Source organism: Neophocaena asiaeorientalis, unplaced genomic scaffold (assembly GCF_003031525.2).
Source record: "Neophocaena asiaeorientalis asiaeorientalis breed wild unplaced genomic scaffold, Neophocaena_asiaeorientalis_V1.1 scaffold86, whole genome shotgun sequence".
Lineage (NCBI taxonomy): Eukaryota > Metazoa > Chordata > Mammalia > Artiodactyla > Phocoenidae > Neophocaena > Neophocaena asiaeorientalis.
The window spans coordinates 5,383,514-5,410,948 of record NW_020175039.1 but is presented as its reverse complement, the minus strand read 5'-3'; the positions used below and the strand labels follow the sequence as shown (position 1 = coordinate 5,410,948).

The 27,435-nt window shown below is 55.5% G+C and overlaps 1 protein-coding gene across 1 annotated transcript in view; it reads right to left on the bottom strand.

The window, feature by feature from the left end:
• Positions 1 to 782: 782 nt before the first annotated feature.
• Positions 783 to 27,435, bottom strand: part of CFAP65 (cilia and flagella associated protein 65) — a 54,013-nt gene continuing 27,360 nt past the window's right edge. The window contains exons 9-35 of the mRNA XM_024763141.1: positions 27,081 to 27,226; positions 26,362 to 26,584; positions 25,745 to 26,010; positions 25,097 to 25,297; positions 24,508 to 24,867; positions 22,190 to 22,327; positions 20,511 to 20,756; positions 19,715 to 19,939; positions 18,671 to 18,829; positions 18,337 to 18,487; positions 17,752 to 17,880; positions 16,474 to 16,687; positions 16,035 to 16,163; positions 11,414 to 11,590; positions 11,057 to 11,123; positions 10,799 to 10,909; positions 8,253 to 8,444; positions 7,986 to 8,144; positions 6,679 to 6,822; positions 6,379 to 6,492; positions 6,079 to 6,186; positions 3,955 to 3,999; positions 3,515 to 3,717; positions 2,933 to 3,061; positions 2,004 to 2,393; positions 1,030 to 1,167; positions 783 to 915 (exon numbers count right to left, since the gene is read on the bottom strand). Of these exons, the coding sequence (XP_024618909.1) occupies positions 783 to 915; positions 1,030 to 1,167; positions 2,004 to 2,393; positions 2,933 to 3,061; positions 3,515 to 3,717; positions 3,955 to 3,999; positions 6,079 to 6,186; positions 6,379 to 6,492; positions 6,679 to 6,822; positions 7,986 to 8,144; positions 8,253 to 8,444; positions 10,799 to 10,909; positions 11,057 to 11,123; positions 11,414 to 11,590; positions 16,035 to 16,163; positions 16,474 to 16,687; positions 17,752 to 17,880; positions 18,337 to 18,487; positions 18,671 to 18,829; positions 19,715 to 19,939; positions 20,511 to 20,756; positions 22,190 to 22,327; positions 24,508 to 24,867; positions 25,097 to 25,297; positions 25,745 to 26,010; positions 26,362 to 26,584; positions 27,081 to 27,226 (4,697 nt within the window). The remainder of the gene's footprint in view (positions 916 to 1,029; positions 1,168 to 2,003; positions 2,394 to 2,932; positions 3,062 to 3,514; positions 3,718 to 3,954; positions 4,000 to 6,078; positions 6,187 to 6,378; positions 6,493 to 6,678; positions 6,823 to 7,985; positions 8,145 to 8,252; positions 8,445 to 10,798; positions 10,910 to 11,056; positions 11,124 to 11,413; positions 11,591 to 16,034; positions 16,164 to 16,473; positions 16,688 to 17,751; positions 17,881 to 18,336; positions 18,488 to 18,670; positions 18,830 to 19,714; positions 19,940 to 20,510; positions 20,757 to 22,189; positions 22,328 to 24,507; positions 24,868 to 25,096; positions 25,298 to 25,744; positions 26,011 to 26,361; positions 26,585 to 27,080; positions 27,227 to 27,435) is intronic.

Here is a 27,435-nt window from a genome sequence, read left to right as displayed (position 1 = left end):
CGAGGCCTTGGCGGTGGCGGTGGAGGGGGGGTGTCGGGGACCTGGGCGCCTCTGGAACAACACCAGATGTCACTTTTCCACCCACCTGCCTCGGGGAGGGGGGGGTGGAGCCGAGGACAGAGGCTGCCAGGCGGAGGTTAGGGGGAACCGGAGGTGGGTATCCTAGGGAAAGTGGGACATCCCCTGGTCTGGGGATTCAGATTCACGATGAGAGTCGTTTAGTAGGGTCTGTGGCCTGCTGTCTAGCGATGATCTCCACCCGCACCCCAGCTTCTAGTTCTTGGCCCTCCGCGAAGTGCCTCGATTTCCCAACCTCAGCAGAGTCCCGGGAGTCCGGCAGATGCCGAGAAAAAGCTAGAGGTGGAAGGGCCGAGCCTCAGAGCAAGCGCGGCGGGGAAAGGGTAGGGGTGGCAATCTTGCTCCGCGGCCACCTGCTGCGCAGACCAGGCCTGGCGCTCGGCTCCTGTCCACCCGGCTCTGCTGGGTCAAAGGCCAGGCAGGCCCCGCCCGAAGCGCCCCCCACTGGCCAGACCAGGTCCAGCGCCTGGCAGCGAGCAGCGAGAACTCTTGCCCAGCTGCCGAGCGGAGTGGAGAGGCGCAACCTCCCAGCCCCTAAGTCTCCAGTGAGTCGAGGCGGTCCACCTTGGCCGCTTCCACCATCTGTCCCTCTGAGACCGCGCGCGCGAGTTCTTGTCGCGTCGGGGAAATAAAGTTAAGGCAGATATAGAAATAAAGCTATAGATGCTTTACTGGGGGGTGATGGAGAGGGGGGCGGGAGGAACCTAGAGCTGCAAGTCGGAGTGGGTGGGCGCTGGCGTCTGCAAACAGTTGGTGGGGGGCGGCTCAGTCGAGCCGGGCATCTCCGCTTGCTGCGGCCCCGGGCACGCCGCCGGCAGCGAGTCGGGAGTCAGAATCCTGCACGACAGAAAGCTCCAGGTAGGGGGGGTCGGGGAGAGCCTTCCCGCCGAGCCTGCCCGTCCCTGCAGCCCCTCACGCCCCTCCAGCGGCCGCTGGCCCGGGCCCCCCAACCTGGGAACGCTGAGCGGCGGCAGGGCGATGACGCGTGGCCGCGAAGTGAGCACCACCTCCCCGCGGCTCGCCTCCACCAGGATGTTCTGGATCATGTTCTCCAGCAGCGCCTCCTGCAGGCTAACGAAAGCCGGGAGCCTACGGGGCGGGAGGCGGGGGCGCCGGGGTCAGCGCCGCCACCGACCGCGCTCTGGTCCTCCGCTGGCCTCCTCTGGGCTGTATCGTTTGCTGCGTGCTCTACGTGGATTCTCATTTTAACTCCCCGCCCTCCCAACACTATGAGGCATCCTTGTTCCAGTTTTACAGACGTTCAAACTACGGCTTAAACAGACCAAGTTGCCAAACGTCACGCTGCTGGTACACGTGGTGGGATTCGAACCCAGGGAATCGGAGTCCCCATCCCAGGGCCAGGGTTGGGGAAAGGCATCGAGCGGTGAGACGGTGCAGAAGGGACTCCTGGGGAATCCCACCACGGACAGAAAACCCCAGAGCAGCCCCAGGGAAAGGCGGTGCAAGAAGAGGTGGTACTTTTCTCCTGGCTCTAAAAACTCATTTAAGAGACTTTGACGGCTATAATCACCCTCCTGGAAGTGGAGTGATGGTAAACGTTAATAGTCTGCTCTTGGAGAAGAAAATTAAAGCTTGGATCGCCATTTCGTAAATATGCCCACTGAGGCCTTAAGCGTCCAACAGTGATGTCAATGAACACTGAGTTGGAAAGAGAAGCTCACACAGGTAGAGCCCCAGCACACCATTGCCTCCTAGGATCCTTCTGCACTTGACCCCGCCCCCCGCAACCCTCACCGTGGTCTGGCTGCTTACCATTGCCTCCTAGGATCCTTCTGCACTTGACCCCGCCCCCCCCCCCCCCAACCCTCACCGTGGTCTGGCTGCTTACCATTGCCTCCTAGGATCCTTCTGCACTTGACCCCGCCCCCCCCCCCCCCAACCCTCACCGTGGTCTGGCTGCTTACCGGCTGATGGCCTCCTTCTCATCCTGCTCTTGCTTCTCCTTCAGTGAGACCTTCAGCTGTTGCTGCCACTGCCATTTCAGGGACTCCTGGGACGTGGGCTGCAGCGTGGGCTTCGGCTCCGTCCAGGGCAACTTCTCTTCCTCCTCCTCCAGGTCCTCCTCTCCCGCCTCTTCCTTCTTCCTCAGCCTCCGTTTGTCTTCCGCCTCCTCTTTGTCTTCGCTGACCTCAGAGCTGCTGGAGGACTGAGACGTGGCTGGAGCTAAGTGCAGGCTGCCGTTCTGGGCTGTGAACCTTGCCGACTGCTCATTCCAGAACTGGCAGAAGTAAGGCATTTGCTCCACCAGGTTTCGGTCCACAGCCTCATGGAAGATCTTGTCCTCCAGCAGACCCCTGGGTGGCAGGGAGGAGGAGAAGGTCCTCACTGAGAGGCCTTGCGGCCCCCTGTGGGGGGCTCTGGCTTCAGGGGTTCCCCAAGGGGTGGTTCTTGGCTACTGTGTCCACAAACAGGTGCTAGGTGTGGGGAGGGGAGCCCCTGATCAGTTGCTCCCTCCCATTCCTTCTTTAGATAAAGGCATCTCTGGGCCCCGTGGATTCTTAAAGGTGAACATTTTATGGTAGAGGAAGAGCCAGGATGTCAGAGTTACACAGATGAGGCCCGGAGCCCTGGAGAGACAGTGAACTGGCTCCAGACCACATCTACCAGCCATGACAAGGCAGAACTCGGGACCCAGCCCTGAGGATCCCTCCAGCCAGCTCCGTTAGAGCGGTACCGTCCTCAAGGGCCTGGGACCACCAGTGGAAGGATCTTGTGAGGAAGTTCTATCTTTCAGGAAAGGAAGGGCTGGGATTTCAGGGGCTTTGGGTGGACCCAGAATTGACGAATGAACTAGGGCGATGGAGGTGTGAGCGCTTAGGGGGTGGGTGGTCACCTGATTACGGTGGTGAGACAGTCAGTCAGGAGCTGCTTCTCCTGCTTGGAGACAGGGGCCCACTTGTCCGTGGAGACTTCCTCACCAGCCTCCGACTCCTCCCTGGGGTACTTCCTCTTTGGCAGCTCCCTGGGGCAGGCCGTGGCATTCTGAGTGGCCTGGGCAAGCCACCACGCTGGGGTCGGGGGCATGAGCAGTGATGGCGGCTGCCCAGTCATGAGGACACAGGTGAGTTTGGGGCTCCCCCAGCCTTAATCCAACATAGTGCTACTGCATTTGGGGAACCAAGCCCGACTCTCAGAGTTGGCACAGGACCTGGAGGGGCTCCAAGTTGGAAAGGGAAGGAAGGAGGGGAGGCAGGGAGGCCTAAGTGGGTTCCCCAGGGGCTCTGGCTCTTTGCCCCCTCCTCATAAGGGCCTAACAGTAACGGGGGCATTCTGGGCCCAGCAGTGCCCCAGAAGTCCCAGGGATACTGCACGTGCTTCAAGCCCTCAGCAAGGGTTAGGTCTGGGCAGTCCTGTTCTAGAGCGGGAGGGTGGCAGAGAGCAGAGCAAGCAGACCCCTCCCTCCCTGAGAGTTCACCGGTGCAAGAAGTGGCGGGGAAAGTCAGAGAAGAAGTTGGCCAGGAAGTAGTCGGTGGCATGGGCGCGGGCAGTGAGGCCTAAGCTGAGCATCCCTGGCGAGGGCGGCTGGGGGCATGGCCAGCGCGTCTCCTCCTTTGCGATCTTAAGGCTCCAGCTGGTTGGGCAGTTGAGACACCACTGGTTCTTGATGGGGGGCAGCGTCTTTGGGAAAGGGGAGGCATGGATGACAGGGGCTTAGGGACTGCACTCCCATCACTGATGGGTCCCTAGCCCCCCAACCAGGTCTTTTGTGACACCCCTGGCATTTCATCCGCACCCATTGGCACTTTCATCCCTCCCTTCCAGGAGACTAGACCAGAGGTTGGACGTCTCTCTGGAGAGGAAGCAAGGATCCTCTCAAGTTATCCCAAGGAGACAGGCCTGGGCTTATGTCCTCACCCTGTACTTGCTCACAGGTTCACAAGCTGTACAACACGCCCTTCTCTGTGGAAGCAAAGAGACCCCGTGCTTAGGACGCAAGAGGCCTAGAGGGACTCCCCTCTTCCTCCCCTTCCTGCTGACCCACGGAGGGCCTGAAATCAATGTCAGCACCTGCTGCCCCCTTGGTTCTGCCCAACTCCCAGCCACACCCTCTTCCAGAACCTTCCCTAGGGAAGTGCTGCCTGCAGACTTGGAAAATCTGGTTACCTAACTAAAGGAAAGAAATGGAGATGCCACCAAACAATGCAGGCTGCCCCAAGGGTACTTGTCTGGTGCCCTGGAGCTTTGTGGTTTGGCTTGATAAGGAAACAGCCTTCCTTATTAAGCCTTAATTCAGAAATCCCTTCTCCCATAGCCCTCAAGACATGATTTGCCTTCACAGTTGGGCCAGAGGTTCAGAGGGGAGTAGTGTCTCCCTGGGGGTTCAGTGTGGAGTACACAGGGGTGATCGAGGTACAAGAATGCAACCGTGGGGACTTCCCTGCTGGCGCAGTGGTTAAGAATACGCCTGCCAATGCAAGGGTCATGGGTTTGAGCTCTGGTCGGGGAAGATGCCACGTGCTGAAGAGCAACTAAGCCCGTGCGCCACATCTACTGAGCCTGCGCGCCACAGCTACTGAGGCCCGCGTGCCTAGAGCCCGTGCTCCGCAACAAGAGAAGCCACTGCAATAAGAAGCAACACAACGAAGAGTAGACCCTGCTCACTGCAACTAGAGAAAGCCCGCATGTAGCAATGAAGACCCAACGCAGACAAAAAAAAAGAATGCAACCGTGGGGAGGAGGATCCAAGGTGGATACTTTGTATCAATTATTATCAGTCTCCCCTGCATAAATAGTAATAGCCCATGTTTAGCGAGTGCTTACTGGGCGCCAGGCACTGTTGTAGGCACTTTACATGCATTAACTCATTTAATCCTCGCAGCAGTGCCACAAAGCAGATAACAATTTATTCACATTTTAAAATATTTTGGGGCTTCCATGGTGGTACAGTGGTTAAGAATCCGTCTGCCAATGAAGGGGACATGGGTTTGAGCCCTGGTCTGGGAAGATCCCACATGCCACATAGCAACTAAGCCTGTGTGCCACAGCTACTGAGCTTGCGCTCTAGAGCCTGTGAACCACAACTACTGAGCCCGCGTGCCACAACTACTGAAGTCCTCGCGCCTACAGCCGGTGCTCCGCAACAAGAGAAGCCACCGCAATGAGAAGCCCATGCACCGCAATGAAGAGTAGCCCCCGCTCGCCGCAACTAGAGAAAGCCCGCATGCAGCAATGAAAACCCAATGCAGCCAAAAATAAATAAATAAAATAAATTTTAAAAAGAATAAAATAAAATATTTTAACAACTTTTCTTTGAACATTTTTTTTTTTGGCCATGCTGCACAGCTTGTGGGATCTCCGTTCCCTGACCAGGGATTGAACCCGGGCCATGGCAGTGGAAGCCCGGAATCCTAACCACTAGGCCACCAGGGAACTCCCTTTTTAACCTTCTTAATATGGAAAATTTCAAAAGTATACAAAAGTGGAGAGAGTGCTACAAAGAATCTTCCATTACCCCCCCACCCAGCTTCAGCAATTAGCAGTTCATGGCCAATTTTGTCTCATCTATAACTCATCTCTGGATTATCTTGAAGCCAGTCTCAGATGTCATATTACCCCCCATTATACAGTTGAGGGAACTAAGAGGTTAAATAACTTGACTAAGATCACAGAGCTAGAAATCATCAAAGTCAGGAAACAAACCCGGGCAATTTGTTTCCAGAGCCTGTACCTGAAACCACTACACCACACTCTCTTCCATCAGAAGGTGAGCTCTGCCTGGTTTCCCCTGGGTCCCCAGTGCCCAGCACTGGGTGGGTATTCATTAAATACAGGCTACATGAAGCAGGGAATGGTCAGCCAGCTTTCAGTATCCAGAGAGTCTCTTGGGGATGTGCTATGCTTAGCCTAATGAAAGAACTCTAATCTCTTAAGTCAGGCTGACCAGTTTTTTAGGACCACCTCGGATCACCACCTGTGTCCCCTCTGGCAAGGCCAATCGGAAAGCTCTGTGGTGTTCAAAGCCCACCCTGCCCTCATCACCTTTGCTTTCCTATCTGTGATGGTGAACTCCACTTCCTGCCGCACCTTCTCGTCCTCCCAGTCCTGCAGTTCCTTTCGGTACTGAGTCAGGAGTTTCTGCCGGTACACCTGTGGCTCAGGACAAGGAGAGAGAAGACCAAGGTCTGGAGGGCCTTGGCCTGGGTCTGTGCTGTGGGCCCACCACTCTTCCAGAGGTTGGCATTTGCTTCTCTCTGGGGGTCTAGGGATCTCACAGACCACCCCACACCTCAAGACTGGGAGCTGCGCACCATCCCAGCTTCTCGCTAAGGCTGATCCTACCTTGCATACCAGGTCCATGCTATAGAAGCTGGCATGCACTGAGGACTTCAGGGTCACCACAAACGGGATCGTCTCTTCGGGAGCCACCTTTCCACTCATAGGACTCACAGACACCTATTTATTTGGGGAAGGAGTCTCTGGAGCTTCACAGGGATTGTATGGGACAAGATGGGATAGGGGGTGGGATGGGGTGGGATGGGATGGGATGGGATGGGATGGGGTGGAATGGGGTGGGATGGGACGGGGTGAGTCTAGAGCCCCTCTGGAGGTTCTCATTCTGCAAACACAGGGAACTCTCACCTCCCCAAAGTCTAGAGCCTTCCACTGCCAGGCAAAGACAATTGTCTCATTCTTGGAGATGTTGTTGAGGAACAGCAGACGGCTGCACTTGCTCTGCACAGGAATGTTCCCCAGGGAGATATGAGACTGGGACAGGAAGACGTTCTGCTGGTGGGGACAACACGGCAGCAACTTCGGGAGGTGAAGAAATACTAAGCATAGCAACCACTACCAGTCACTGAGTGCTTTCAACAGGCCAGGTACCACTGTAGGCAACTGACGTGCATTTGATCCTCACAGTGGCCCAATATATAGGCTACTACTATATATAGGCACTACTAACCATCTTCACTTTATAGACGTGCTGCTAAGGTTCAGAGAGCATAAATACTTTTCCAAAGGTCTCTCACAGGCACAGCTGGGATAAACCCTGACAGTCTCACTCTAAAGCCTATGATTTTGACCATTAAAATAGGCTTGGAAGGGCTGAGAAATCAGAATTTGCTTAGAGAAGGCAGAAGTAAAGCCGACAAAGTTTGTCTCTGAAGGATGGTTGTAAATTAGCAGGTGATCAGCTGTTGGCACCTTCACTGGGCACACAGCAGGAGCTGTGTTCTAGGGGTATCTGGAAAGATTGAGGCCGTGGAAGGGGCACTTTCTCTCTGTCTAGACCCTGAGTGCCTCCAGAGCTGAGACTTTGTCGGGCTCTTCTCTGTGACCCCACAGTACTCATCCTTCAGTAAGAGTCCAAAGAGGGTAGGAGTGGAAGAGTGGACAGGCAGATGTATTGGTGGATAGTAACTGGATGAGTGCATGGATGGATGGATGGAGAGATACATGGATGAATAAACAGGCATGTGGATCAGTGGGGAAATGGATGGATGTGTCAGACCTCCCAACAGGGAGGAGTGTGTGAACTAAAGGTAGTGTTACTGACCCTAGATATTTCAGCAAAATCCACCTACGTCCAGGGGAGAGACTGTTCTATATGAAGATAATATCTCAGTGCCCTAGAATGGCAGAGCTTCTTTTTACTCCTTTCAATACCTCCATCCCAATGCCCAGAGGCAAGGGCGGGTGGAGGGCCCTGCAGCAGGTGGAGTGGCTGGAGCAGGAACACCTGTGGGCACTAGGTGGCAGGGTAAGCCTCTCATGGAGCTGGTGCTGCCTCCTAAATCTGGAGGAGGGCTGGTTCCAGGTTCACCTCTGTATCCCTCCCTTCTCAACTCCATCTCTTCTTTCGCAGCCTCCCCACCCCTCCGCAGTGGACACCCTGGACCCTCAGTCTCCTCCTAGGCCTCAGGCCTTCCCAGATCCCTTCCCCCTACCTGTCCAGGAACCATCAGCCTCGAGTGGATGGAGCTATTGTCCCATGAGGAGATGTTGTGGAATGGGGCTGTGTCGCCCATGATGTGAGGGTCATAGCCCACTCCCTGGAAGCGGATGATGGCTGAGTTCCATCCCAGGATGTGTATGGGCACATCCACCTGGGAAGTTAGGAAGGTGGGGGAAGGCACTGGTCAGAGCAAGGCCTGCTGGGGAGGCCACCTCCAACCCCCCGCCCCAAGCCCGTGTTAGCCCAGGCTGCTGCTCACCATGTAGGTCTTGGCCTCAATAGGTGAGAAGATCCAGAAGACGCGAGCAGTTGTGCCTGGCTGGATCTCCCCTTTGGGGTTGAGGCAGCAGAAGACGGGGTGATCAAAATTTTTTTCCTGAACCTGCGACAGGATGCTGGTCTGGATCTCATACGTCACGGGCACCGAGCCACCGTTATACAGCTCATAAATCTGCAGGGGGAAGGAACAGGGAAATCTCCACACCAGCTCTGGGCTGCAATGCAGAGAGCCTGGGATTCTGTGTCCACTGTAGGAGGGCAGGTTGATCCCCATGATGTCACCCTTACAGTCCCAGAGCTCCCTTAAATACCTCTGATTTCCCGTATGGCTTGATCACCCAAGAAGTATATAACTATATTTTCAACCTGTGACATTTAAGTATAATCTGTAATTCTTATTTTATTTGCTCTCAACTTACCTTAGTCAAGGTATAAGGGGACACTAATGCTTGTGTCCCTAGTGTTGGAATTCAGGGGGATGTCCATGCATACACCATCCAGACCCTTCATCGTTTTCTAAGCTCTCATTCTAATTACCTGTGAGGCTGCCACTCCATGTCTGCCATTAGAGGTCGTTGTGCTTACGGGCAGATAAGGGAGCAGAAGGAAGATATGAGGTCCCCCAAGACTAACTCCACAGTTGGGGAATCACAGAACGGCCTGCCTGAAACCAGAGATCTGGTCCAAGCCTCCATGTTAGAGATGAGAAAACGGAAGACAGTGAGAATAAAGAGTTTGTCTGGATTTAGGTCCAGCCCCTCATCTTTCTCAGCACCCACCCCTGAATGCGCTGATGCTCTTTCTCTAGCTTGGACCACCCTCTGAGCTTCAGACCTGGTATCCAACTACTACTAAACAACTCCTCCTGGTTGTCTCATAGGCCTCTTAAATTCAGCCAAAACCCAACTCTTCACTCTAAAACCTATTCCTCCCCCTAGTGTATCTTGTTTCAGCAAATGGCACTACATATTTCCAGTGGCTCAAACTAGGAATCCAATACATTTTTCATCCATCCCTTTCTCTTACTTCCCAGATCCAATCCCCAGCAAGTCCCAGGGATTCTGTCTTCAAAATGTAAATTAAATCTGTTCACTTCTCTGTTTCCTCTGCTCTCTTGCAGGTCCAGGCCACCATCTTTCATCATCTTACGAACGAAAAAGGAAGTTTGGCTGTAGTTGTGGAGTTTGGCTGGAGGTACAACTGGGTCTTCTCCAGATCTGGGGGCCTTTTCCATTGTCTATGTTCAGGGCCATGGGGGAGTGGTCTGATCTCTCTGGAAAGCTTTCCAGGAGGCATGTGAGTCTCTGCCTTCTCTTTTGAGGGTCTGGGTTTCTGGGTGGGGCTTCTGGGAAGCCAGTGGTGTAAAGGGTGGTGTAAGGCAGTGGGCAGAGCTCGGGACTATGAGATCCCCTCTCAGGTCTAGGAAGCCCATTCCTGTGCCTCTCGGCTGAGTGGCTAGAGGCCCCTGCCCAGAAACACAAGGGCTTCTCGATTGTTAGAAATTTCAGAGTGATGAAGTGTTTGTGAAAATACTATATCCTCTCTTGGAGATTTCCAATGTACATTTTCAGAACAAAGGAAACTGATTCCTTCCAATTAATAAATAAAATTCTATAGCTTTGAGGATTTACATTCTAGCTTTTCATGCTCCAGATGCCCTTTTTGGGGCAGTGATTTTCAAACTGTGACTGAGACCCATTAGTAAGCAGGTCATGAAACCAATTTATCAGGTCATGTCCAGCATTTAAAAAATGGAACAGGGCTTCCCTGGTGGTGCAGTGGTTAAGAACACGCCTGCCAATGCAGGGGACACGGGTTCGAGCCCTGGTCCTGGAAGATCCCACGTGCCACGGAGCAACTAAGCCCGTGCGCCACAACTACTGAGCCTGCGCTCTAGAGCCCGTGAGCCACAACTAATGAGCCCGCACGCCACAACTACTGAAGCCCGTGCGCCTAGAGCCTGTGCTCCGCAACAAGAGAAGCCACCGCAATGAGAAGCCTGTGCACCGCAACGAACAGCAGCCCCCGCTCGCCGCAACTAGAAGGAAGCCCGCGCGCAGCAATGAAGACCCAACACAGCCAAAAATAAAAATAAGTAAAATAAAATAAATAAAACATTTTAAAAAATGGAACAGAATAAAATAAAAAAGAAAACATCAGAGTACTTAGCATGGAGTGGTGCACGTACTGATTTGTTTTGTTTCAGTTGTATGTGTATGTATGTATTGGGTTTTCCAAAATATATTAGTATGGCTCATGGTCAAAGAAGTTTGAAAAACCCTGTGTTAGAGGAAGGAACTCCCTGCTTTTGCATGGGAATGAGGCCTGGCAAAAGGTTTAGAACCAGTGCCAAGAAGCTGAAGCCTCTTGCCTTGGGTCTCTCCCAGTTGCCCAGTCTTGGGGTTCAACCTGTCACCCCACCTCTTAGAGTGAGGGCAGGGTCCTTGTCATCCTGTCAAGGGCTGATACAGATACACAGAGATCAATACTGAAGCCTCCTGGTGACCAGGACAATGTACCACTGACCTGCCTTGGGGGCAGTGTGTCGCCGATGGGGACGGGGATGAACTGATGGCTGGTGGAAGTGAAGTGCACGTACTTCTGCTCCAGCTTCACTGTCACACCTATGAAATTTAGCTGGAAATAGAAAGCCTGTGAGTAGCATCCTTCCCTGGGAGGAACTGAAGTACCCAGCAGAGAGATCTGGACCCCATCTCTCTGGGGAGCACCGCTCCCTGTGCCTCTCTCTTGGTTTTCCAGGACAGGACCAGGGCTGGGCCTCACCAGGATCTCCCGGCCATGGGACACCTTGAAGAGGACCGGGAGGCGATCAGTGCCAATGAACAGGTGGCTGGAAGGGAGGAGAGAGTCTGGGATGAGTTACTGAGCCCTGGTACGAGTGGAAGAACAAGCGGTCATGGCACACCTATGGCTTTGGGGCAGCTATGTGGAAACCCTTGAGCTGGGATGGGGCAAGAGGAAAATTAAACTTCCCCTGCAGGTGGGAAGGCGGGGCCTTCTCAGGGTGGTGGCCACTCAGGATACCCTGGAGTCACACAGTGCAAGGCCAGCGTCCTCCAGGAGTCGGGGGGAAGGGGGTCTCCAGGACTGGAAGTGCAGGGCGGGCGGTGGGGGCAGCACCTGTATTTGAACTCCACCATCTGCTCTTGCCCAGGACTCAGGCTCCCAGCCTTGGGGCTGATGGAGAATATGCAATTGTCCTGCACGCACATTTGGTGCAGTTCAGTGCAGTCAAAGTCCACCTGCTCTGCCCACAGCTCCAGGTCGATCTGCTGGTCACTTGGGAAGAGGAAGGCCCTGGGAAAGGGGTGCAAAGCAGAAGGGGTGGAGTCGCTCAGTCAGAGCAGAGGCAGGAGCTCTGAGCCCCAGGCAGGATGGATGGAGGCCTTTTCTTCATCCCCCAGTAGGCAAGCTGTCCCATGCATGGCCAGGCAAATGCAGCAGTTGTGGATCCTCATTTCATAATGGCCCCCAAACCCAGGAAGAGAAGCAGGGTCCTGATGACTAAATGGAAAGCGGAGATTGGGGCTCGCATTGTGGGTGCCAGGGGTCAGGGTGCTGCTTGTATATGTGGGCCACTTTGAGCTGGGCACTGACCCTGGAGGGGTTTGTGTGACAAGCTGTTAGGAAGGGCCATTTGAGCCACCTAGAAATGCCAGCAGCACCAACCAGGGGTCCCCAAGAGGGCTGGTAGTCTTGAACCCAAAGCAAGGCTGGGCATAGAATGAGTGCCCCTGTAATGCCTGGTGCTGTATAAAGCAGATACTGCCCTCTAAATGGTGACCAAATAAGTGACCAAGGGGTCCCAAGGTCACAATCTGAAAAGAAGGATCCCTGCGCTCTCAGAGGGATGACACAGAACTGTCCTCAAAATGGGCAGAGGTTAGGAAGAGGGAACGGCCAGAAGGGGGAAAGAAAACAGCCAACACATCTGAAAAGGCTCAAGGGGAGTTGGGAAATGCAAATCAAAACTCCTTGGGGCTTCCCTGGTGGCGCAGTGGTTGAGAGTTCGGGAAGATCCCACATGCCACGGAGCAGCTGGGCCCGTGAGCCACAACTACTGAGCCTGCGCATCCAGAGCCTGTGCTCCGCAACAAGAGAGGCCACGACAGTGAGAGGCCCACGCACCACGATGAAGAGTGGCCCCCGCTTGCCGCAACTGGAGAAAGCCCTCGCACAGAAATGAAGACCCAACGCAGCCAAATACATAAATAAATAATAATTTAAAATGAACATCTGGTTAAAAAAAAACAAAAACTCCCTTGAATCAATCTTAAATATTTTCACATCTGAATCGTGACAAATAGTTACATCCACTGCTGGTAAGTTTAGAAAGAACGACATCTTCGAACACCGGAGAGAAGAAATTGCTACCACCTTTTGTTGTAGGAATTATGACAGCATCTTTTAGAATAAAAAGTGCATAGAATAAAAAATGCCCTTTGACTCAGAAATTCTATTTGGGGGAGCTAAGCTGCAGGAATAAACGTTAAGTGTGCAGGCAGGCAGGCATGCACACACGCGCACACACAGACACACATACTCACGCAAGGATGTTTATTACAACTTTGTTAGTGATGGCAAAAAATATTAAAAAGCACTGGGGAAGAAAAAAGCACTGGGAACAACTAATGTCATCTAATAAAGGAGTGGTTTTAAAACGTAAGGGCCATTCATATTATGGAATACTATGCAACTATTAAAAAGAATGAGTTAGATCTATATGTCTTTTTTTTAAATTTATTTATTTATTTTTGCGGTACGCGGGCCTCTCACTGCTGTGTCCTCTCCCGTTGCGGAGCACAGGCTCCGGACGCGCAGGCTCAGCGGCCATGGCTCACGGGTCCAGCCGCTCAGCGGCATGTGGGGTCTTCCTGGACCGGGGCACGAACCCGCGTCCCCTGCATCGGCAGGCGGACTCTCAACCACTTCGCCACCAGGGAAGCCCTATATGTCTTGATCTTTATTGATCTATAGGGAATGTTACTGACATAATGCTGAGGGAAAAGGTTATTGCGATAACGCTGAGCAGAGAGTAATACGTGTAACATCATGCCATTATGGTAAAAGAAATGAAAGGGTAGCTGCGTCCCTGTGTCTGTGCCTTGTACCAGTGCTGAGAGCGGAAGCTCATGCCAAACCCTCCAGGGCAGACTAGAGAGGGAGCTGGGGTGTTCCTTACTTTTCTTGCATCACCCTCGTATTGTTTGACTTGCTACAGGCGAATAAGCTGTTTGGTCATTTTATTTGCGGGATATTGATCAGCCGCAGAACTGGTGATCTTGATACTTCGGGGATGTCTGGATGGTTTCCCTCTTGGCCCTCACCCAGTCTCCCTCCAAATGATCGCAGCCCCCTTTTCCCTGCCAGTCCTCTGGTGTGGGCCCCCATGTTGGGACTGTGGAAGCCTGCCAACCTGTCCCCCTGCCTCAATCCACGAATCCTTCTCAGAAGGAGAAGGACTCCAAGGCCCTGCCCGTCCCCCTATCAACGTTGCAGCCACTCTGTGGCCTCTTCTCTTACCCATGTCCGTGCTACACCCTCCATCTGGGAGGCTCATCGCAGCCTCTCTTGCCTCCGCTCCCTGGGTTGCAGGTCTAGCTTGGCTGTAGCTTTCTCCAGGAAGACTTTCTCATGTGCCCACCCCCACCTACCACTTCCAAAACTGAGGCAAGTGACTGCACAAGCCTCTTTCACAGCACTTGTCACCCTGCACCCAAAGGCCGGCCCGCCCCACCTGGAGGCCAGGGCCTGGGCTCATCTGCGTCGCTATTCTGAGCTCTGGGCCTGGAGCCTACACCTGGGAAGCCCCAGTCAACATTTAGCCAATGACTTAATGAATGAGTGAGGGAACAGATGATGTTAACCCGTATATCTGATGCCTGTGAGGGATCACCCCTTAAATGCACGGCAGCTTTTCTGTCCTGCCTGCTGCTGCCTGCAGGCCAAGTCCACACTCCCCATTTCTTACTGGTCTTGGCAGGAATAAAACCTTCGGTCTGTTCCTTATGAGTTTAGCAGAGACCCGGCTAGAATTTTCAAAAATAGCCTTCTAAGAAATTGAAAGGAAACACAACAACACAGAAAGCCTAGGAGAGTCAAGCCTTCCAAGGAAGGTTCCCCGCGTTTGGAATCCGGGAACAAGCACGGACTGCCTTCCTGAACCTCCAATGATGTCCCAATGGACGGCCCAGCTCGGTGGGCACTCTGCCCGGCTTTCCTCCCACCCCAGTTTCCAACAACCTGGACCCTCTCCATAGAGAGTGTGAGCTGGCTTGCTCCTACACAAATACACACGCATGCACAATCCACCAAGGTACCCTGCTCCACACCAGGACACAGGCCAGCGCCGCTTTTCCTGCCCCCACTCCTGAGCCCTGCAGGGCCTGGCTCCCAGCCACTCAAACAACCCAGGGAATGGCAGATCCAGAGCTCCAGGCGGGCCCTGGGCCTTCCCCACCAGCCTGCCAAGCTTCCCAGTCACTCAGGGCCAGGAGCCCTGAGTTACTCACAGTCCCGGCCCTTCTCAGACAGAAGCCGCCTAATAAGTCAGCTCCCCCGGCATCCTCCACCACCGGGAGGGGCAGGACAACCCGGAGAGTACAGGGTGGCCACCGCACCCCGGATGATGCAGCCCCCCACCAGCCTCACCCACGTGCACCCCATGGCTCGGCTCAGGCAGGAAGGTTCCTGAGATCACAGATGCCCACCCCCTGCATATGTTCACCCTTATCCACTCACTGCCATGCCCAGGCTGGGCCCCTGGCTCTCTCCCCCAAGCCTGACCCAGATGGGGACACTTCTTTCTCACCTCCATCTAGCCAAGCAAAGTTGGAAGTCATCAAAAGGAAGTTTACTAGGAAATCAAGGCGCGTGGCAGAGGAAGGGAGGGAAAAAAAGAAATGGCACTGGCATGGAAACAGGATGCTTACTGGGCACCAGTTTGGGGCCCCAGTGGGAGGAAAGCCAAGCACAGGAAGGGCCCAGCTTGGTGGGCTCAGGTCTCCAGGCCTGGGCCCCCTGTGATTGGGGAAGTGCAGCCTGCCCCGTGGCTAGCCTCGACCCTTACTGCAGCTCACCTGGCTTTGCTTAGCCCTGTCATCTCCCTGACAACGGCGCTGTGGCCGCAGAGCACTGTCCTTCCCTGCCAGAGACCCTCAACTCGCCCCTGTGCAGGCCCGGCCCCCATTGGCCTGGGGCTCTGTCGGGGCTGCCCCAGCGCCTAGCACAATGCCTGGGACGCAGGAGCACCTCGCAGCTTCCTGCTGACTAACCAGTGCAGGCAGGGATTCTGGAGTTGGGACAAATCTGGGCTTGAACTTGGCTCTGCCTCTAATGGCTGAATGCTCTTGGTTGAGTCCTTAGCCTCCCATCTGTGAAAGAGTCAGCAGAGGGGGATTTTTTTCACAGGGTCGGTGTGAGGCTCGGAGGAGAAGAGGCTCATAAAGGCCAGTGGCTAGCATGCAGCAGATGCGTGACGGTTACTTCCCATTTCTTAAGCTCTGAAGATGACCCTGTCAGTCTCCATAGGGTGATTCGACCATTTCTGAGCCTGTGGACCCGACTCAGCCAGTGACAGGTCTGGTGTCCTGCTGGGCGACCCTAATCCCACCCTGGCCTCTACATCCTTCAGTGGGGGCGGGGGGCACACTTCACAGACACCAGGCATCCAGGGCTACCACCAGCAAGAGAAGGCCTCCAAGCCCCTGTCCCCCAGGCCCCCCGGGCCCCCCCTCTGTACCAGTCCAGGGGCACCACTCCACTGTTCTTCAGGGCCAGGAGCACCACAGAGGGTGGGGCATCTATTGGTGCTGCCCCAAAATTGAAGTTGAGCTTCAGAGGGGTGAAGAAAGAGGGGATCTGGCTGATGCTGTGTGGAGCAGAGAAATGGTCTCAGAAACAGGGCTGGGGACAGGATGGGGCCCTTCCAGGGGTGGCTGGCTTGGCACCCATCTCCCCACAGGTGGGAATTGGAGAATCTGGGACTCGGGGGCAGGAGTGGGTCAGCACTTTAGATCTCAAGCCCATCCCTGCCTTCTCCATGCTCCTCCGGGGATGGGCAGGAATTGGGGAGGAGATAGGGAGCCCCTTCTTTGACAGGGCCTGGGGCTGAGGGCATGGACGGAAAGCTCCAAGAACATCCCCAGACAGGCCCTGCCTCTCCCCCAGGCCCACCTCACCTGTGCCGGGTGGGCACTTTGTAGGTGAGTTCCCAGGGGGTGGGGTCGCGCTCCAAGTAACTGTTGAGCAGGTCTAGGGAGAAGAGGCGCCACAGGTGCTTCCGGGTGATGCCCTCGGCGCTGCCCGTGGAGCAGATATCCAGGATGGAGAGTAGGGGGTACACGGCCATCAGGGACACGCGACACAGCTCCTGCTTCTCCCCAACCTTGTTATCTGGGGGAAAGCGGTGTGGGAGAGAGGGGTGGGCTCACCTCCCAACTCCTCTGGGGCGGGGCGTACAGGCTGAGGATGCAGGGGTCCTGGGAAACCTGTCCCAGGACCCTTGTCAGGAGCAGACTCTGGGATGCTTCCAACAATAGCCAAACTTTATCTGATACTTTCTGTGGACCAGGCACTGTCCTAAGAGCTTGGCAAACACCACCGTGCACTGTTTTCAAACTATCGATAATACTTACTAATGGCTTTATTGAGATATAATCTATATGCCATAAAATTAACCCTTTTAACACATACAGTTCAGTGATGTTTTTTGTATATTCAGAGTTGTGCAACCATCACCACAAATTTTAGAACGTTTTCAGGCTTTCCCAAAGAAACCCAGTACCAAGTAGCTGTCACTCTCCGTTCACCCCTGGCAACCACTAATCTACTTTCTGTCTCTGTAGATTTGCCTATTCTGGGTGTTTCACATAAATGGAATCATACAATGTGTAGCTTTTTGTGACTGGCTCCTTTCACTTGGCGTAATGTTTTCAAGGTTTGCCCATGTGGTAACATGTACTTTATTTTTTTGCCTGTGTACCATTATTATCCCCATTTTACAGATGTGGAAACTGAGGCATAGGGAGGTTAAACAAGTCACTAAGATTACATGGCTAATAAGTGCTGAGGCCAGGATCCAATTCCAGGGAGTCCAACACTCCTGTGCTGGACTCCTGTCAGGCAGCCCCGGGGCAGGATGGTAACAACCTCGTTTTATGAAGGAGGAAACTGAGGCCCAGGGCAGTTGAGGATTTGCTTACGATCCCACAGTAAATCAGCACAGCGCCCAGCCCTTCGCGTTGAGTCCTCCACAGCTCAGGCACACACAAACGGACACCCACACATACAGATGTGGTTGGTATACACCAGACACCCAAAGGCACACCCTGGCACACTCACACCCACTCTGCCAGCTCTGTCTGAACCCTCGGCATCCTCCCACCCCAAGTCCTGCTCACACAGTCCTCCCCCTTTCCTCCCTGGTCCTGACTCTCCGTGCCAGATGGCCCAGGTACCTCTGTGGGAGAGGAGAGAGTAGTTGATGGTCCAGGAGTACTGGAAACGGTGTTTGGGACAGGCAGTCAGGCAGATGGTGTCCTGGGACCGGGGCGGCATGCTCCCCTCTGTGCGGTCCAGCTGCAGAGCTGCTCAGGAATGACCAGGTGGGGTCAAGGGCAGAGGAGGCCCTCAGTGCAGCCCAGGGAGGTCCAGCCTTTCCTCTTGCTCCACCCCAGATACTCTCCCCTGGACCAGCATTGCTCTGGTTAGAGAGCAGGCCCTGAGCCAGGAAATGGGGAGCAGAGTGCTTCCTCCAGATCAAGACAGTGTGAGGACGTGTCTTGGTGTCACTGGCATCTACTGAGCACTTTGCGCCACCTAGCTGCCCGGTGAGGCAGGCTCCACCAGCAGCCCCATTTTACAGATGAGGGAGTTGAGGCTCAGAGAGGACGATCACCCGGCAACGCCACACATCTAGGAAGTGGAAGCACCACGTTTTAAGCCCTGCTCTGCCTGCCCCTGAACCATGGTCTGGTTAACCAGTCTTAACCAGCGCCCCTCATTGCCTGCCTCCCAGCCCAGTCCCGCCCAGGCCTGAGTACCGAGGGGGCCATTGCCGACAGCCTCAGGGCTGCACTGCTCCAGGAACAGGCGGTAATAGAGGGTGCAGTTGCCGTCATTCAGAAGCACCAGCATCCTGGTCTGCTCGCTGTTCACCAGCACGTTCCCAAAGTCCAGCTCTTTTTCCTTTGCCTGAGGGCCAGAGTCAGCCAGGCTGGGGCAGGGGGCTCCCCCAGATCCACGGCCCCGTCTTTCCCAGCGCTGGCCTCAGAGAATCCCCAAGGAAGGGCAGGTTCATGCACTCTGGGGCCTTCCCTCCCGCAGGTGCCCTGGTCCCCTGCCCCCTCCCCTCCCCGCCGGGGTCCTCCCACTCACGGAGAGGCTGCTGCTGGTGCCCATGCCCACCAGCCGGAGCATGTAGTGGGTGGTGGCGGAGGGCTTGGTGTTTGGGGGCAGGCCAGCTTCCCAGACCCACATCCCCACTCGGAACAGGTACTTGATCTCCTCCAGAGGGCTGAAGGTCCACGTCAGCGTCTGGGGTCACAAAGATTAGCCCTGCATGGGGGTCTCTGGGAACCCCTGCCCAGGCTCTTGGACCTCTAAGGTCCCGCTGCAGGATATCAGGCTATGGTAACCCATCCTGAGTGTCTCCCCGTACCAGGCACTTACACACATCATGTTATCTCCCTTAGCCCCTCGAGCCCTTAGCCCCACGAGGTAAGTGGTATTCTTTTAGTGCCTCATTGTCTGATGAGAAACCGGAGACTCAGAGAACTGGGGTAACTTGCCCAAGGTCACACAGCTGATGAGGGCGCTTGGCAGGAGCTGGGGTGTGAACTCTTGAGGTTGACTCCCAAGTCTGTGTGGTCTCTCGCCTTGCAGGTTACTACCCCCGGCTTCTAACAGACACCGTGTGTTGGTGGTTCTTGGCTCAAGTTTGGCCTCCCCAACTAAGAGGCCCTAGACCAGGGATGGGAGGCTGCTAGTTTGGGCCCCCCCATGCCCCCCACCAGGGACCCGCCACTTTGACGTCGGCGAGCCCTCTTCCTCACTCCTTAATGGTAGCCACCCATTTGTCTCCACACCGTCTTCCAGTGATCTCTCCACGGTGGGGACCAGGGATGGAGAGTGGACTCCTTTCTGGGCACTGACATCAGAAACCCTGCTTCAAGTCCCAGCTTTGCACCTCCTAACTCACAGTCTCAGTAAATGGCTATTTTTCCCCTCTAAGTCTCAATTCTTCTTTGTAAAATGGGGGTGTGGTAACAATCATACCGACGCATAAGGCTGGAAGAAATGACTGTGGATTGAATGGGAGGGTAAGTCTGCCCCCTGATAGGCATGAGTAAGAGATGCTGGTGAAGGTGAGGATGACGGGCCCCTTCCCTCTGGCCCTCGGCAGTGTGGCAGGGCACTCACAAGGCTCTCATTGGACTGGATAATCCCCCTGGTGGGCTGCACAGCCAGCATCTTCCGGTGCTGCTGGGAGACCCTCCACTCAAACTCCAGAGGTAGACGCGACGGGTTTTGGAAGGTGAAGAGGCTGGTGGAGGAGCAACCCACACAGGTGGGCTTGAAGAAGACGCTTTTACAGGTGTCCAGCTTCAGCTGCAGCGGCTCCTCCCGGCTCTGCATGCATACCTCCTGGGGCCAGTGAAGGGAGGACAGTGCCCTGGCATCACCCTGAAGCCCTGGCTCCCCCAAAAGTCACGGGCGGGCAGCTTTTCCCCCCTCGGAGAGAGCAGCAAAAGGCCCTCTACCAGCCTGCGCACGGGCAGCTTCTGTCAAAGGCAGAGTATGTAGTGACTGACCCAGGAGATAAGGAAAAGAACTCAGGGACTGAAAGAGGATGTGCAGACCATTTCATGGGCCAGACATGGGTCCAACACCCTGGACCCTTTCCCTGCCCTGGCCCCAAACACCCTTCTACCACCTGCAGATATGAGTCTTGGGTTGCCCCCAGTCCTTCCTTGGGGACCTCTGTACCCCTTTTCTTGTCCCGACCCCATAAGGTGGACAGAAAGGGTCCTGAGGATAGCCGTTCCCAGATGTGGCCGAGGGGTCCTCTCCCTGCTGTGCCACTTCCTGGAGGAGGAATAGCCCCTGAGCTACTTTAGGGGAGCTTTAGAGGCCAGTCCCAGAATATGGCTTTGAAAAAGGAAGCCCCAGACTATGGCCCCCTCCCGAGGACCCAGTCCTTACCCCTGCCTCCTACCTTGAGATACTGGGGGCAGAAATTGAACTGCAAGTAGAAAACATGCTGCTTCCAGGAGGTGCCCTTGGGGTAGGTAGAGATGAGGAAGATCTGGTGGGCCCCAGGGAGCACGAAGCCCGAGCTGGGCCGTAGGGAGACGTCCGAGCTGCTTCTGGGGTCCAGGTGGAAGGTCAGCAGCGTGGAGCCTGTGTTGGTCAGAAGCAGACTGCGGTAGGAGGGCTCACTGGGGGACACTGCAGGAAAGAGCTGGGGTGCGAGAGAAGAGGGACCCACGCTCAGATCTACACACCCTGCCCATCCCCGCCTCACACACATACACTCAGGGAAGTCTGTGTGGGCTTGGGTGGAGCCACCTCTCGGGAGATCCAAGATGCCTCTACACAACCCAGTCAGTGCCGTGGGGGCGGGGAATGGAGGAACACAGCTTGGCACCAAAAAATGCTTCTGTCCTCCAGAGACCTCCAGGCAGAGAGATGGGATGGCCACAGGAACAGGCTCCGGGAAACTCAGGCCCCTGAGACCCCCCCACCCCAAGTTTCTTCCATCTTAGGGCGCCCTCAAATCATGCTTTGGAGAACCCAGTTTCCAAGATCTTGGTCCAGAAGCTCTGGGGGCAAGCAGCCCCTTCTAGAGGATTCTCATGCTGGTAGCTGAGGGGAACCCCACTCTGGGAAAGGGAAAGCCCCAGCAATCCCAGCTTCCAAACATTCCTTAAGCATTTAGGGTGTGGCCAGCACCAGGCAAAGAGCTGGGCCGGGTACCAAACACAAGGCTGGAATCGCTGCCCTGGGTGCCGCATCCAGCTGGGGCGATGAGCACCGTGCGTGAGGCAGTGGGGGTAGGGGGCAACACGGGCCCAGAATCTGCTGGATTTTAGTAAAGGCCACACACTGCTACGAGGAACTGGCCGAGGGAAAGGGGTGGGAGTCAGGGTCAGCGAGGAGGCCCCTGTGCCGTCAGGAGGGCTTTGGGAAGGGGTGCCCTCGAGCAGAAGTATAACTAGTGGGGGGGGGCAAGACCACCCCAAGCACATTGTCCAAAAGTGGCATCTTTCTAGCAACATGAGGCGTGCGGGAAGTGCAGACGGATGAAAAGACTGACGATGGAAATGGAAGCTGGGAAGAGGCATCGAAGGAGAAACCAGGATTAGAACTTGGCCGCCTGGCTCTAGAATCTATGTTTCTCAGCCTTGTGGCGTCCTGGGGCTCAGGTCAGATGGGGCCTCCAAGGGCCCTTCTGAGAGACCTGGGAACGATGACTCCCTGAGGATGGGGCTAAACCGGGGGCGGGCTCTGCAACCCCTCCAGAGCTGGATGATCCCCACCGGCAGGGGCTCATGACGTGGGTGGTCATATCCCTAGCAGGCACTCAGTAAACACAGCGAATGGAGGAGCTGGAGACTTTTAAACCTGAGTGAGAGGACCGGGGAGTATTTCAGACGGGGCAGGCCGGAGCCATAGGTCTAAGCCCCAGCCTCTTCCCGGTCCCCGTGCTGTGGTCCAGGAGAGAGTCCTTGATGGGCGCAGAGCCCCAGGGGCTGGCAGTGGGGAGGTTGGGACGGCCAGGGAGGGTGCTTGACATGTTTCTGAGGCCATCAGAGACAGGAGAGGGATCTGCAGGCCACGGCAGAAGCCAGGCTCCCCTGTTCCACCTCCCACCGCTGCTGGGGCCACGCTCACCTTGGGGGCATCCAGGGTATACTGAGGGATGTGGTGCTCCAAGTCAGCACAATAACTGTGGCCTCGTGCCCGGAGCCTCAGGCACCAGGACGGGCACACAGTGCAGTCCTCTTCGATATTGTTGTAGCTCCGCAGGACCTGCAGGAGGGCCGGACCCATGGATAGGCTGAGTCCTGTGTCTGACCCTGTGGGGCACCCCAGCTTGCCTGCCCTGTACTGCAGGAGCCCTACATGGGGCCCAGAGGGAGGGGCCCTCTGAGAAGACAGTGCGGAGAACAGCAGTCATAGCAGCCCCTCCAGCTGTGCGCCAGGCCCTGCCCTGAGCACTCAGCAAACGTGCTCTTTGATCCTCCCAGCCAGACGAGGGTGGGGCTGAGATGTGAAAGCAGCATTCACCCTGCAGGAATGTGCCCAGAGAGCACTGGCCAACAGAAATATAATGCAAGCCACAAGTGTGAGCCGCAAACGGCATTTTAAATGTTCTAGTCCCAGCAATCCCACTACTGGGCATATACCCTGAGAAAACCAGAATTCAAAAAGAGTCATGTACCACAATGTTCATTGCAGCTCTATTTACAATAGCCAGGGCACGGAAGCAACCTAAGTGTCCATCAACAGATGAATGGATAAAGAAGATGTGGCACATATATACAATGGAATATTACTCAGCCATAAAAGGAAACGAAATTGAGTTATTTGCAGTGAGGTGGATGGACCTAGAGTCTGTCATACAGAGTGAAGTAAGTCAGAAAGAGAAAAACAAATACCACATGCTAACACATATATATGGAATATTAAAAAAAAATGGTTCTGAAGAACCTAGGGGCAGGACAGGAATAAAGACGCAGATGTAGAGAATGGACTTGAGGACACGGGGAGGGGGAAGGGTAAGCTGGGACGAAGTGAGAGAGTGGCATGGACATATATACACTACCAAATGTAAAATAGATAGCTAGTGGGAAGCAGCCGCACAGGGAGATCTGCTCGTTGCTTTGTGACCACCTAGAGGGATGGGATAGGGAGGGTGGGAGGGAGAGGCAAGAGGGAGGAGATATGGGGATATATGTATACGCATAGCTGATTCACTTTGTTATACAGCAGAAACACACCATTGTAAAGCAATTATACTCCGATAAAGATGTTAAAAGATAAATAAATAAAAAGTAAATGTTCTAGTAGCCACATCAACAAGGTGAAACGCATAAAATTTATTCAACAATACATTTTATTTAACCCAGCTGATCCAAAATCTTTTCATTTCAACGTATAATCGATATATAAGTGATGCAGGAGGCATTTTGCATTCTTTTGTGCTAAGTCTTAGAAATCAGTGTGTCTCCCCCCTTTACAGCACATCTGTTTGGACTAGACACAGTACAAGTACTCAGCAGCCACATGTGGCTGGCGATTGGCATATCGGACAGCGCAGCGTTATAGCCTGTAGCCTAAAAGTCTGACAGGCTCAGCCAAGCCAGGTGTCCACAGCCTTATTCCTACGAACTTCCGAGTCCCGCCACTGCCAAGATATTAGAACAGAGACAACTAAAGACTCAGCTTTGGAAAAACTTCTCAGAAGTTTGGATATGCTCCCAAGTTCATAGATGAAAAGACCAGGGCTCAGAGGCATTAAGGGACGTGCCCAAGGTCACAGAGCTGGTAAGGGACTCTGACCTTGACTGCACAGCTCTCCTCTTCCCTGAGCCCCAGCACCCAGCCACTGGGAGAGAACAGCAGGGTGGGTAGAGCAGAGAAAGGAGGGAAAGGGCAGGATGGACTGGAGATGAGGAGGGAGCGACACATCTGGGGCTAAGAGACGTGGCTGGGACAGCCTGGTCAAGGGAAGTTGGACTAGAAGCCGCTCCCTACACACACCTAATCACCAGGTGCCCCTGACTCCGCCCCCCAGGCCCTAGTTCCTGCCCACAGCTCTTTTAGAGGGACCACTTCCTACTTCAAGGACTAGAGGGAGGCCAGGAGCCACCCCGCCACACCAGCCAGGAGCCCCAGGAAACTATGTGCACCAAAATTTCCCAAAGGGCTTGAGCCCCACTGAGTTCTCCCTCTGGAGGGGTGGGAGGCACATGTGAGTGAGACATAATCAGCTGGGTCAAGAAGCCCCTCGGCCAAGGCGGGCCATGAGCCTGGGAAAACACAGACCGCTAAGGCTGCAGTCCAGCCAAGGAGACAAGAAGAGGGAGCAGAGCCTGGCACAGAGAGGATGGATCCTACATCACCCCGTCACCCCTTCCGACCCCATAGCCTGCCATTCAGCCTCCAGGGCAGAGAACCCACCTTCCCCCTCTCATCTGCCCACACACCTTATAGACAGCAAAGGCTTCAAGCTCCACGGCGTACAGGCAGTTGGGGTGAGGCGGCTGGAAGTGCAAGCGCATGGCTGTGGACTTGAGAGGGGGCACATCGCAGGGGTTTGGAGTCACCCAGAAGGGGCAATCAGCCCTGCGTGTCCAGGCCACAGTGATTTTGCCTTTGGTGTAGTTCATCAGGCACAGGGGGACAGAGTTGGGGTCCTTGGGCCTGGGGCAGGCACCAAAATCCACCTCGACAGGCTCAATGCTGACGGGCGGGGGAAAGATGGCCATGTCGTTGGTGCCGTCGAAGAAGTACTCGGTCATGGGGGGGATGAGGGGATACTGCGGGGCTGGTATGTCCTCCAGGTCCTGTGTGGGGAGAGCCGGTTGCCGGGGGCCCAGCTGCCATTCCTCCTGCCGCTGCCCCTCATCTGCATGCTCCTTTCTGGAAAAGGCTACAAGAGCTCCACACACGTCACCCCCGACTACTAAGGGTACCCACAGGGCTATGGAGCACAGGACTGCCCAAGAATTGAGAAGGGGGCGTGAACCTGGGGAGGGTAGATGGCCCCCGGGGCCCCAGAGGGGTCCATCGAACCTCAGTGGGAACCATCAGGGCACCGTTCTTATCCTGCTCCAGCTTCTTCTCCTTCAGCATGATATCCAGGATGTCAGGCGGGTAGAGCGTCAGGCCCCGCACCAGGTGTGTGCGGTACCAAGCGAGGTGCTGAGGCCTGAGGATGGCTGGCTTTGTGCTGTCCGAGTGACACGTCCCAATCAGGTCGAGGAACAGTGGGTCCTGCGACATTTGTCTGTATGAGGCTAGATTTGAGCCTCTTTGGCCAGAGACCAGCTGGTCAGGGCACAGTTTGTACCACCTTGTCCAGGGGCCCGGGTTGGGGTCGTCACTTCAAGGCCCTCTGCTCTGCACATGCTGCATGGGGCGAGGTCCAGTCCCCCCTACACCAGCCCATTAGCAGCATCAGCAGCAAAGTCCTTGGCCTGGCAGCAGTCACAGCAAGACTGGCCTACCCACCCGGCTCGGAGCGAGCGTTCACATGCCCCTGGCCAAACTCTGGCTCCAAAAGCCAGACTAGGGCTCTGGAGGTGATGATCCAGGCAGACAGCCCTGGAAGTTCCAGAATACAGGGGACTGAGCACCAAGCACTGTCTTCATTACTAGGACTCGGATCAGCCCCTCCAGCTTCCCGGGGAGCCCCTCCTCACCCCCTCCCCCATAGCTCACCTGGTGGTGGATGAAACAGGCCACCCTCCGAAAGTAGATGATGGGGTGAGTGGGCTGGAAGGCACAGTGCAGGGTCACGCGGGCCTTGCCCACCAGGGTCCCAAAGGCAGGTCTGATGTTGAAGACGCTCTCCTGACAGTCAATGTCAAACTGGAAGTGGGCCGTGCAGTCCGACTTGTTCTCAATCCACAGGGACTGCTCCGAGCGCTTCCCGAGGTTGACCCAGCTGAAGTCGACACAATAGTACTGCAGGGACACGTCAGGACCTGGGCGGAGGAATGGGGGCTCTGTGAGTGGGCCCAGCCACCTGAGTGGGGCTGGGGTATCAGCCTCCCTGAGGCTATGTCAAAGGGTACCACTGATGGGAGGTGGTGCTGCCTGGAGACAGAAGGTTGGGTTGGAAAGGCCTGAGCGGACCACCAGGTCACCAGGGGTGAGCATGGGAACAATATCTCCAGGTGTCTTCAACTGGTTCCTCACTGATTCCACCAGGGGGCAGCAGACACCCAGGCTGAGGGCAAGGAGGCCCTGGGCGACTAGGAGCGGGCACTTGCCAATCCTACGCATGGGTTGCTCCTGTCTCCAGAGGGAGTGCAGTGACCTGGGACTGCCAGTACCTCTACAGAAACCAACGACTTTGAGCAGGGTTTGGGAGGCACAGCCAGAGGGCATGACGGACAAGTAGTCCATAGTCCTGACGTCCAAGGTCTTGGGGTGGAAGAACACTGACACGCATTTCTTCTCTCCTGGGGGCACGATGCCATGGGCCGTGGGGCACGAGAAGGCCTCGTCTTTGGCCAGCATGTCTGGGGCCACTTCAATCCTGAAGGGGGCGCTCACCTACGGGGCCAGGTGGGGACAGGAGGTGGTCAGGTCACAGGGTGGCTCGTCTGTTATTACCAAGGTGCCCCGCCGAGGGGGTGAGGGCAGCTGAAGCCCCACCTGTGCCTCAATCATCAGCTTTGATGGTGGAGCAAGGCTGCCTCTGCCGGGAGGAAGGAATGGGCCGAGCCGTGGGGCCGAGCCGAGCCCCCTACACTGGGACCACCCAGAGGGGGCACCTTTTCCTTTTCTCAAAGGTACCACAAAGGCTGCCTGTGGTCCTGGCATCAGGACACCTTAGGACTTCTCTTGGAGTTGCTCTGGGGCAGGTCAAGGGATACCCCAGCCCAGCCCCAAGCTGACAGGAGAGTGGGACCCCTTTTGACATGAGTGTATCAGCAGACATGGGTACGTGAGGTTGCAACATTCTGTACAGGGGCTGAGTATTAGGAGCACCTGGCCCTGTGGTCCCTGAGTCCTGCCCCCACTCCCCCTATGTGCACAGGACGCATACCACCGATGGGTTATACAGCTTGATCTGCCTCTCAGCGGTGCAGCCCACGGCAACAGAGCCAAAGTGCAACACTTTCTGGATGCCCTCGGCATCCTGGTCCTCCGGGCGCTTCTGCCTTATGCTCACCAGCAGCTGGGCGCATTTGGCTGGGCAGAGAGGGGGGAGTCTTGGGGAGAAATCCACCAGGGCCTCTGTGGCCCCAGCTGAACAGCCCTTCAGAGAAGACGGGGGTCCCCAGGGAACCACTGGTCTGCGACACCAAGGAAGACAGAGAAAAGGCAAAGCCTGCAGGGCTCAGGGGAGGGCAGGAGGCTGGAGGAGGTGCCCTGGAGGCCAGAGCAGGGCGGGGGGTGGG